This window comes from Octodon degus, unplaced genomic scaffold (assembly GCF_000260255.1).
Source record: "Octodon degus isolate 3935 unplaced genomic scaffold, OctDeg1.0 scaffold00090, whole genome shotgun sequence".
In the NCBI taxonomy this organism is placed as follows: domain Eukaryota; kingdom Metazoa; phylum Chordata; class Mammalia; order Rodentia; family Octodontidae; genus Octodon; species Octodon degus.
In genome coordinates this window covers 337,088-349,446 of record NW_004524666.1, presented here as the reverse complement: position 1 = coordinate 349,446, position 12,359 = coordinate 337,088, and the positions used below count along the sequence as shown (strand labels likewise).

The 12,359-nt window shown below is 34.7% G+C and overlaps 1 protein-coding gene across 1 annotated transcript in view; it reads right to left on the bottom strand.

The window, feature by feature from the left end:
- Positions 1-12,359, bottom strand: part of Grik2 (glutamate ionotropic receptor kainate type subunit 2) — a 441,729-nt gene that overhangs the window by 222,760 nt on the left and 206,610 nt on the right. The window contains exon 9 of the mRNA XM_004637451.1: positions 4,790-4,996. Within this exon, the coding sequence (XP_004637508.1) occupies positions 4,790-4,996 (207 nt within the window). The remainder of the gene's footprint in view (positions 1-4,789; positions 4,997-12,359) is intronic.

Here is a 12,359-nt window from a genome sequence, read left to right as displayed (position 1 = left end):
TATATATATTAGTACAGGGTCTCACTACACAGATTGGACTCGTAGTGATCCTCTTGTTTTCAGCCTCCCAAGTGCTGGGAATACAGGTGCACAACCACACCCAGTCTCAATCACCTCAGTGCACCCTGGGGGCAGGGCTGGCATGGCACATAGGAGATCAAATCCCTGGCCCTTGCTCCTGCTTGCAGGCACTTTAATCTGCTGAGCTATTTGGCCAGCCCTTTGAATACTGAGTTTAAATTGTGCCACTTTACTAAATTTTATTCTTAATCCTCTTTGTGGAGCTTTCATGTTTTCTATGCAGAGAATCTTATCTTCTGCATGCAGAGATAATAGGATATTCTTTTTCTATTTTGCTGAATTTTATACTTTCTCTTGCCTAAATACTCTGAATAAAATTTCTAGCGCTACATAAATAAAACAGACAGAGTGGACACCCTGGTTCTTGTTCCTGAGTTTAAAAGAAATATTTTAAACTTTTCCTCATTCAATATGAAGTTGGCTATGGTTTTGTTATACAAAGCTTTAATTACGATAAGGCAGGATCTCTGTATACTCTATTTATTAAGGTATACAAACTAGAGATATATGAATTTTATGAAATAATTTTCTGTATCTATTGAGATAATTATATGGTTACAAAATTTTTATTCACATATTGCTAATTCTGTTTGATATATTTATTGATGTGCTTGTTGAGTTATCCTTGTATCCTTTGAAATAATATAAACTTGATTTATATATATAAAACATATGTTGTATATGTTTTGGCATGACTTTGATTTGCAAGTATTTTATTGGGGACATTTCCCTAAGTTTATCAGGGACATTGGCTAATTTTTTCATTGTGTCTTTGTCAAGATTTGGTCACTGGGCAATTGTGTGCTTACAGCGTGTTGAAGCTTTTTTTTTTTTTAATTCTCTGGAAAAGTTTGAGAAGCATTGTTGCTGGTTTTATTTAAAAGTTTGCTAAAATTCAGCAGCAAATACATCCAGTCCTGGGCTTTCCTTTGAAGAAACACACACACACACACACACACACACGCACACACACACGATAGCTAAGATAATTCTACTACTAATTGTTGGTGGTTTATAACAGTTAATACTTAACTGTTTTGATCAATTTTGCATATCTACATCTGATTATCTGAACAATTCCTTTGAAGTTAACAATATGCAATGTAACACCATTGGTTTGGTTTCCTATCATCTCGTTTTGAAATTTTGTATCATTTTTAATGTCTTTCTAATTATCTTTAGAATAAAAAATATGAAGAAAGTCTCTTAATACTGAATAGCCATTCTTTGGTACTCACCTATATATTGTTGGTTTTATTTTAACAAGTCATATATGCCCTGCTAAAATGTGTCTGTTTTTACTACATTTTTGTATTTTCAAATAATAGCTAACGATTCCTTGAAGTTCTACGCTATTAGCTGTACTGTCTCCCTATTCATCTAATTTTGGGCGTGATTTTTCTTTCATTTTAATTACTTGGTACATGGTCTGGCTACCCAGCTTAGATCCATAGTCATCCTCCTGTTTCAGCTAACCCAGAGCTGGGATTCCAGGTGTGCAACACCATGCCCATTTTCAGTGCAAGGCCAGAACGGCATGTGGTACCTGGGATTGAACTCGAGTCCCTGCACTTGCCAGGCAGGCACTTAGACTGCCAAGCTATGTCCCCAGCCTGGGTATATATTTTTTTTTCCTACTGTACTCAGGGCCTGAAATGCATCCATAGATTGTTTCTTATTTTTTGACAGACTTGAAATAAACTCATTATTATAAACTTTCTCTTAGTATTGTTATTAGGCATCCCATAGACTTTGGTATATTCTGTTCCATTTTCACTTTTTCAAGGAAATTTTAAATTTTCCTGTCTTCCTCAATGACTCACTGTTCACAAGTGCATTGTGAATCTCAATGTATTTATATACTTTCTAATGTTTTTCCTGCTATTGATTTCTAGTTTCACTCCATTGTCAGCAGAAAAATTATAGGTTGTAATTTCAGTCTTCTTGAATTTGTTGAGATTTTTGGAGCCTAAGATGTGGCCAATTTTAGAACAATACACTGATTTAAAAGAAAGTGTGTATTCTGTAGCTATTGATGAAACATTTCTATAAATAGCTATTGATTTGTAGTGTGGTTTTAACTCCAACCTTTCTTGTTGATTCTTGACCTAGATGATCTATCCATTGATGAGTGAAGGTCTAAATTTCCCTATTACTGTATAGGAGCTTATTTTCCCTTTTTATCTAGTAGTGTTTCTTTATAAAATTGGGAACTCCAACATTAAGTGCATACAGATTTATGTTTTTTATATCTTCTTGATGAATTGAATCCTTGATCACTACGTAGAGACTTTCATTTTCACCCATTACTCTTTTTTCGTGGCCCGAAGTCTATTCTGTTAGGTATAAATGAAATTATTCTTGCTTGTCTTCTGAGTCCATTTGGTTGGAATGTCACTTTCGTGTCTTCCCTATTCAGCCTGTATGTGACTGTAATGGTGAGGTAAGATTCCTGTAGGTAAAACTCCTCTCGACTGAGACAATGCATTCAGCATTGGTCAAAATGTATCTCTTGCCCTTCTGACCTATGACCTACTGGTGGGGCCATAGCCTAAGCCACAGCAGAGTTACCTGAGACCACCATGCTTTGTGGGTAAGGCGGCAGTGGAACCTCAGTGCACCCTCTGACTCACAAGCTACAAGTGTCTGTGTGCAGCAGGAACCGTGTACACAATCACCCTCTGTTCTGGAACCTGCATGAAATCACGGGCGAGTGGTTATGTCCCAGGTCTCAGGGAGCATTTTTGGGATCCCCTGTTCTTATAGTTAGTTATGTTAACTCCCCTTTGAATTGCAAAATCTGTTCCTCGCAAGGCAGCACTTTCAGTCAGCTTAAGTCAGAATCTATTGAGCAACACCTGGTGTGTGAGACAGGTAACTTCTGAGTCACTGCAGTGGGATGTCTCTGGAATGGGGTCCCAGAAACAGGAATATATAGGGATTTCTGAACCCCAAGATTCTTTCTAATTCAGACAAGAGTCCACTTCTCACCATGATCCATGGCTACAATGCCTTATGGTTTTGCTAGAAGTCATTTTTATTTCCAAAGCCAGATTACTAGGTATGCAAACTTCAGGTCTCTAAATAGAAAGCCTACAGTAGCCACAAAACTTTCCAATATCAAGGATTGCCTGTACCCATGCCATTAGTTGGTAAGGACTCTTTCTTCCACCTTTACTTCTGTGGTTGGGAAGCTTTCTCTCCAGGTCTTGGAACTATAGAAAGTGATGAAATGCTGTATTTTTCTTCCTGTGCTATTTACCCAGGTGTCTTAATTATTAAAGATTTCCATTTTCCACTATTGAATTCTAGTGATCTCCTGCTCTCACTCTTTCAGTTCAGCTATATCCCTATTTCTGTAATTCTTCTCAGTGGAGGTCTGAATGCTGGCTCATTTTTGTGGTCATCCTGCCAATCACCTCAAATTTAGTTATACATAAATATATCCTCATATTCTTATGGACTTAACCAAGATGAAATATAAATGTCCAATTTAAGCAGAACTTTTGAAAGTAAATGACTGAGACTATAATTTCAAGATCTCATTGAGCAAAATGCAAATCAACTGAAGAAATATGCTCAATGTTCTAAAAAGTAATAGTTTATTTATATCTTTACTCTGTTTCTATTCAAAGCCTAATTTCTCCCTATGACTCCATATCTACATGTATATATACAAATCTCAGTTTGTCTTTCTGTGACTCAAATAACTCATAGCTTTAGTAATGATAATGAACAAAAACCAATAAACTATTCCATAATTGTGCAATTTCCCCCTAGTTGCTACTTTCATTGATAAGAAATTTTATTTCACCACGTGTTTCACAGAATACTTACTCTTACAGATTGTGCATTTTTATATTAATTATAAATACATTCCTAATATAATTGTTTAAATAAATTAAAAGGGGCCAAAATCAAATAAAAAATGATGTATAACAGATGATAATTTGTTTTAAAATACGAATTAGTTGACATTATCTGAGAAATTCTCAAACAATACTTTTGTGATCAGTGAATTAATTTTTGTTTGCTCTATTAAAAACATATTTTAGGCTCAATATGATTATTATTCTTGCTTTATGCATAATATCTTATTGTATGCTTTTCTGATACAGATACAATTGTCTTGTTTGTATTCTAGAAATAAATATAACATAGGAAACTTCTATCATGAATACAAAATTTGCATTACTCTTTTTCTCTATTGATTATGAAGCAAATATTATAAAGATGAAGAATACATTTCTTTTGGGGAAATTACATTGCGGTATAAAAGTTAAGGGCTAGGGAGATAGCTCAGTAGAATAGGTGCTTGCCAGGCAAGTGCAAGGTCCTGATTTCAATCCCCAATACTGAAAAAAAAAAACCTTAAAACTAGTTGTCTAGGGGCTGGGGAAATGGCTCAAGTGGAATAAGTGCTTCCCAGGCAAGCACAAGGGCCTGAGTTCAAGCCCTGGTTCTGGAAAAAAAAATCTAGTTGTCTAAGGTACTAAACTGTTATATATCAGTGGTCTTAAGACAAAACACATTTCTCAAATAATATTAGACACTCTTCTTTATAATTAATGACAAAGGTAACATCTAATTTAAATAGCAGTATTGATAATTATATATACCTTTTGGCTTTGTCATAACCCATAAGCAATAAAAGAAATAAAATTTAATACTCTACCAAATGTAAGAAATTATAAGGAAAGACACTCACATGATCAATTAGTTCACGAACCATTCCATTCCACTGTCCATTGGCATCATCCTGGGCCCCATACTTCCCATCCTCCACAAGCCTAATTTCATATGTAAAGCCGAGGATTGTAGATAACTCCCTGAGGAGATCAATACAATAGCCCTCAAATCGATCATTCCCGTAGAGTGGTTTGTCAGACTTCTTAAACAAGACATAAGGTTCTTCCTGGAAACATCAAATGGGAAGAAAGAAGTATTAATTAAATAGGACATTTGTCATAAAAGACAGATTTTAAAAATATTATGTACTAATTTAGATTAAGAAGAGATATTCAGATTTAGTGAATATTTATTCCAGTAATAATAAAGTATGTCATTAGTACACAATAAATTTATAAAATATATAATGTAAAATATATATTATCTGAGATCATATAGTTTCTATCAAATATAATATGTACTATATAAAAATAATATAATATGCTATATACTACCTGATTTCACCATGATTAAAATATTCTCATTGGAGTCAGCAATTTTGTCACTATTTGGCAAAATCTTTCAGTGGGATCTGTAGCTGAACTGAACCAAATGTTTCGTGGCTAATTTGTCTACTATATGCTGAAAAATGATATGGGGACTTTTGTAAGCATTAGCATATCCTGTCCTAAAATCCATGAAAGTTGCAACTATGACATTGAATAAGAGAAAAAAAATCAGTAGCTACTTCATAATATAAATAAACTAGCATCAAATGCTTATGCATTTATCCACCAGTGTTTCATACAGCACTGCCTGTACGCCAGCCCCCTCCTCTCTCTTCAAGAGTAACCCTGGTGCTAAGAAGCTCATGATATAGAAAAGAAACCATAATAAATATCTCAACAAATAACATACATCACATAGATGTTAAGTGATATAATAGCATAAAATAGTTCAGCAAGGTAGAAAACAATTTCAAGGTATTGATAAGAAAAGACGGAGGAAACTGGGTGATGTTGTGTATCCAGAAGTGTGTTCTGAACGGGCAAAAGATAAGATAGAGCCTAAAAGTAAGAAGATTTTGGCCATTCAAAAATCTGAGAAGAGAATATGCCACATGAATGACACAGCAAGTAACAATCTCTTTCTGAAGCAGTTAGGGAGCTGCCTTTTGAGGACATCTTTACATATTCTGTTGTGGTTGCCCCGGTGCCCTCTATTAATTCAAGACCTGTCATGGGCATTTTGCCCTTGGAGAAAAGCCAGCAGTTTCACAGTGCCGGGTCTGTAGAGTAAGGAACATATAGGACATGTGAGGTGTCTGTCTTTCTGTTGGGTGACTCTCAACAGTAGTATCCATGATATGTTTTTCCATATCTCATAAAGAGGACTTTTAGGACTGCTTCCGAAAGTGCCAGGCATGATGGAATCCACATGTTTAAGGAAGCCAGAGCATTTCGAAGGTGATTCCAGCAACATGCTTTTGCTGTGATGAATTTTGTTACTTTAAACATTCAACTTACATTTTGATCACACTGTATCTGTTGATTTAATTCTATCAACTTCCTATTTTGGCTTTGCTTTGTTTATTTTAAATAATAGATTGTTAAAAAATTAATGAATGACTTTTTATTTAAAAGCACAAAGAACTGACAAATCATTAACTTTCATATGCTATATAAGAAACACTATTAACATTTTCAAAGCACTTTAATTTTGGCAGTTTCTGTTCTGAATGCTTTTACTTTAATTAGTTTATCTATTTCTTATAACAACAATGTGAAATCAATGCTATTATTTCCAATTTTTGATGAAGAAACTAAAAGACAAAGTGTTACGTGTTCTTTGCCCAAGATTAACGGCCAGTATAAACCCGGGTACTCAATCTGCTGGACCACTTACCACCACAAGGTCCTTCCCCAATTAAATGATTTGGAAGGATTAGTTCCAAAATTTATGTGAACACATAAAATTGCATATAATTATATAATTTTGTGCATGTTTTACAACTTTATAATTTTTAATTATCTGGGATTAATTGAGTAGCACACTCAAAACATCATTCAAGAGAATAAAATAATCATGTCACCCAGAATATTTATTTCCTGCAGGACACACTATCTGCTCCCTAAATAACAGCATATCTTTTAAACATAAAAGTACTTCAAGAATGTGTAAAAATGCATAGGCTGAGCCCATCAGAATTAGGAGCCATATATGAATAAAAATTTTTCTACTGAAATTATCAAATTATTCCAATTTCTATTCAAATTATTAAACATAACTGCATCTAAAATATATGCGGCATAAAAATGTTCATGGCACATTTTGCAAAAATAAACTTCACACTGAGAAAAAAATAATATAAGTTAATGATTACTTAAGTGTGTGAGGAATTATTTTAAGGGTACGTATTGCCAGGAATGAAAATGCAGCAAAATATTTTTAAAAGCCATTATGTTATTAAAATCTTATTACTCCAACTTGGCCAACTAGCCATTGTACCTATTAACTATTAACTTGATTTGCTTTACCTGAAAGCTAATAAGAACATTTCAATTATAGGCAAATGAATCTGTTGATTCTGTAAAACTCAAAGCACCTACTTAGATTTGTTCTAAACAGCTTTGAAAATCAGAGAAAAATATATGCAGCCTGAGTATCTTTTTTAGTATTTATGGATCTCCACAAAGTCAAGTAGTACTTTTCTCATATTTAATGCTGATAAGGCACAGCCTTCCGACTGTGAGTCCTATCTTCAGTTACGCTATGTCACAAGGTAGTTTTATATCAAGTTATGATTCTACTTTAAACTCTTTCTCTGTTTCACATGGCACGAGGATAAATAATCATCTCATGTAAGAAGAAGAAAAATGGTACCAGAAGCAATTACTGTATCACCAACTGAGTTCAATGAATAATATGATAAAACTCTCGGGGGCAACTTTACAGATTTCTCACACAGTCTTAAATCTGTACATCAGCACTTGCTAGAGGTAAAGGCACTTCATTCTGCTGGCATCTGTAATGAGACTCTTTCAGCATTTCTACTGTCAACCCCTGTTCTGAAGAGCTGACCAATAACTCATGTATTTTTACCTGCATTAGATGTGAGTTGGCAGAGAAAAATCTAAAATGAAGTTCTAAAATGGTGAAATATGCTTTGAGGTTGAGAGAAATGAAATGTTTTATTTAAATATAATAAAACTTTTAACATTTTTAGAAACTAATTCATGTATCCCTCAGCACTGATCTGGAGTTCAATTACTTGGTTTTTGTTTTGTTTTTGTAAGTTCTAAGGTACAATTGTCTTTCATATACTATTCAGAGTTTACGGAAATAAAAATGCAAATTAGTTTTAACGTGATACATAATATCTGAAGACTACATTAATTAATGTATATTCAAGCATATATTGAACTATCCCTAGAAGTAGGACTTCTGTTCCAGAAGTCCTCTAGAGACCACCTGTGGGATACAATGACACAATAATGATCTGTAAGAAACAATAACATAACAACCCTCAGTCTAGTGATAAATCTGAAAATCTTATATATTACATGTCGTCCAGGATTCCCTGTATGTCCACATTGCTTCCTTCATTAATGATTAACACAGGAATGTTTGCATAGAGCAAATTTAAAAAAATTTAGAGCACAAAATCGTATTAAACAGAAAAATTGCAAATGATACAGAGTTTAACTAAATAAAATAATATGAAGTCCACAGTAGTTGCTGTTTGTATAGTGTTGTCTTCAAATCAGTTGTTCATATTACCAGATATATGCTTGCAAAGCTCAGAAGAAAAAAAAAGAAATATATAAGAAATTAAGAGGGAAAAAAAAGGTAAAAAAAAAAATTGAAAAAAGGAGAGCCGGCAATACAGCTCAGCAGACTAAGTGCCTGTTTAGGCAAGTGCAGGGAGTGGGGTTGATCCCGGGTACCACATGCCATGCCAGATCTGCCCCGGGCATGGTGAGCCCACCACTGAGTCCAGGCATGGTGGCTCATGCCTGTAATCCCAGCACTGGGGAGGCTGAAAATAGGAGAATCACTATGAGTCTGAGCTGCATAGTGAGAACCTGTACCAAATACATTTTTAAAAAGAAGACAAAACAAATTAGGCACAAACTGCTTCTCACCATAGACCAGCAGAAATCTATAGTACAGCTGTCCAAACCATCCTACTTACATATGTAGACATATCTCCTTCCCACTCCTTCTCCTGTCCTCCTCAACTTAGTATTTCCTTCCTTTTGAATAGGTTCATTCTCTTTTCCCAGGACCTATTGTATTCCTCAGGTTTTATTTTCTTTCAGGTTCTCACACAAAGGGGACAATATAATGTTTACACATGCAGATCTGGTTTATGTCACTTCACAGTTTGGTCTCAGGGCCAGCGAGATAATTCAGCAGTCTAAGTATCTGCTTCGGCAAGTGCAGGCACCAGGATTCAATCCAAGGCACCATGTGCCATGCTGGCCCTGCCCCCAGGCCTGTCAGCTGAGACTTGGCATGGTGGTGCACACCTGTAATTCCAGGGCTGGAGAGGCTGAGACAAGAATCTGAGCTGCATAGTGAGATTCTATACCAAATACATAAAATGAATAAAGTCTGTATTTGTATCCATTTTAAAACTCAATTTTATCCTTTTTACAGCTGACTAATAATCTACTATGTAAAAAATTCTACATTGTCTTTGTCAATTCCTAATTTGATGGGCATTTGGGTTGGAGCATTTAGCTATGTCAAATTGTGCTGCTATAAACATGGGTGCACATGTATCACTGTGGTATGATGTTTGCAGTTCTTCTGAAAAAAGAGGGGAATCACTTCATTGAATGGGACCTCCAATGCTAGTTTTCTGAGGAATCTCCACTCTAATCTGCATGGTGTTTGTACCAGTCTACACTCCCACCAACCATGAGAAGAGTCCCTTTTCCTCCACAGCCCCTCCAGAGTTTGTATCGGCCAACTTCTTGACGTTCACCATTCTTTCTTGGGTAAGATGGAATCTAGTGTTGTTTTTATTTGTATTTCTTGAATGACCAATGGTGTTGAACATTGTTTCATATATTTTACTTTCCATTTGTATTTTTTCCCCTGAGAAATGTATATTGATCTCAGATGCCTATCTTTGCATTTGTGGGGCCTGATTTTTTTTTAATTCTTAATATGTTCTAGATAGAAGATCCTTTTCAGAGGGACAATTGGCTATAATTTTTCCCTAGTTCATGGGTTTTCTTTGTACTCTGTTGGAGATTTCTTTTGAAGAGAGCACATTTTTGAAACAGGACAATTTATGCTTTGTTTTAGAGAATTCTGAGGAATGACAGAACATATGACACTGTAACCCTCAAATCATTTATTTAGGAAAATAGAGACACTGAGGTAGTCCTAGTCTGGTTCTGAATTTATCCTTATGACCTGAATTTATTCATATGATCTTTTAAATTCTGTGTCTTCCAATGAAGATTAATTAGCAAGTAACTATCAACGTATTTACGAAGTATTATTACACATCCTTAACCTTTTCTTAATGGCTGGCAAACCAAACACAATGAAATAAACATTTTAAGAAAGAGAAATGGCATCTCTGTTGGCCAAATGGAAAATACATAATGGTTACAATAACAAAATAAGGTTCTAGGGATTAAAACTGAGCAGTTCTGCTTTTTCAAGAATCATTAGTTTCCTTCCATCTTCTGAGCTTCATGTCCACAGTGCCTGTGTCTAATCATTGGCCTTACTTTGAAAACAATAAATCCTAAAGAACAACAGGCAAAACTCATTTTGAAAGGATGTAGAAATCAAAGTAGCCTTAAGAGAGTGAAGCATGGCTTTGAAGTAGCGGAGTGACCAGTAGTGGCACAGAGGTAGAGTGACAAGGTGGCTGAAGGCACAGGAGCTGGAGATGAAAAGGCATCACCACAGACAGCACAAGCAGGAAGAACAAAACCCATGTCTCAGGACTTCCCCTCTCCTACTTTACCTGAAGTTTTCCAGTTCCTTTTTTGCTACGTTTCCTCCATTCGTGCACTAAGGATAAATGTTGAAAACTTTCTTTTACTGGACAGAGTTAAGTCAGAAATGATGAGTTACCTTTCCTAGCATTCTTTTTAGCCTTGATTAATGTAATTACTTCACTTGAGGAAACTAACAATCTTATTAAACCGATTTTTTATGAGTTAGTATAATTTGATTTTATGTAAAAGATGTTCTGGAATCATAAAAATTAATTCAAGATACCTCAGTAATGTTGATGAAGAAACACATAGAATAGAGGAAGACTTGCACTAAAGATAATTTTTCTTCAACAAATAAATTACTAGGTCACTGAAACCAGCTGACCCTGGCCTATCCATTACACATAGCAATAAGGTATACTTCTGGGTGGATTTAAAACACATAATTCAAGATGTGATCAGAGGGAGGAAAAATGCTTATGATTATAAGAATGATTCATGATATTGACATATCATCAGTTGGCATATTATAGACTTTAACCACTCGGCTCCATATAGAATAATGACATACAAATAAAAATGGGAATTCTAAAGATGATCAATAAATTAACATCTCATTCTATATTTTTACAATTCAAATTTTTCATTTTAAGTTTAACAAGATGCATGTAGACGTCTACATTTTATAACCTTATGCTAAAATGTAAGTATAAAATATTTTAATGTGCTTATCTATTAATTCAAATATCCCTTCATCCATGTATTAAAAATTCAAATATTTCTAAGTAATTTCTCTGTAGAGATTTATAAGACAGAAGCCAAAAAATTTTTCTCTTGAAGAAGACTGAACATTGTTGGCTTCATGGACACTACAGTCAGATCTGCTCAACCCTGTCATTGTACAGCGAAAATGACATAGCTAAAGAAAAAAGAACAAACTTGCACAAAGTCAGAAATATTTTCTAAAAATAATTGGAATCTAAGGACTGGCCAGATAGCTCAGTGGACTAAAGTGCCTGCTTAGGCAGAAAGCAGGGCACTCAATCCCCAGAGTGTCATGCCAGCCCCTGGGGCACTCTGAGACAGTGACTGAGACTGGGCGTGCTGGTGTGCACCTATAATCCCAGCATTTGGAAGCCTGTCTGATCTATGTAGTGAGACCCTGTAACTCTGCAGACCCTGTACCAAATACATTAAAATAAATAAATAAATAAATAATAGTTAGAATCTAATAAAATCCTAAAACAATGGAGTGTTTTATGAAGAGAAAACCTTATAATTCCAATGAAATTTTTGTAAGACAGTTTTGTTAAAATAAAGGGATTTAACAACTGGATAGTGATATTTGTACAATATTGTTAATATTTGAAATGTTACCGAATTATGCACTAAAACTCATTAAAATGAATTTTATATCATATGAATTGTTGCTTAAAAGAAAAAAAAAACACGTTTCTAACACTTGCCATTAATTTGCCAGTACATCAATAGAAAAAGATAAATATATCACATAGATGCACCAATTTCTCTGGCATAAAATATATATATTAGTTTCCTTCCATCTTCTGAGCTTCATGTCCACAGTGCCTGTGTCTAATCATTGGCCTTACTTTGAAAACAATAAATCCTAAAGAACAACAG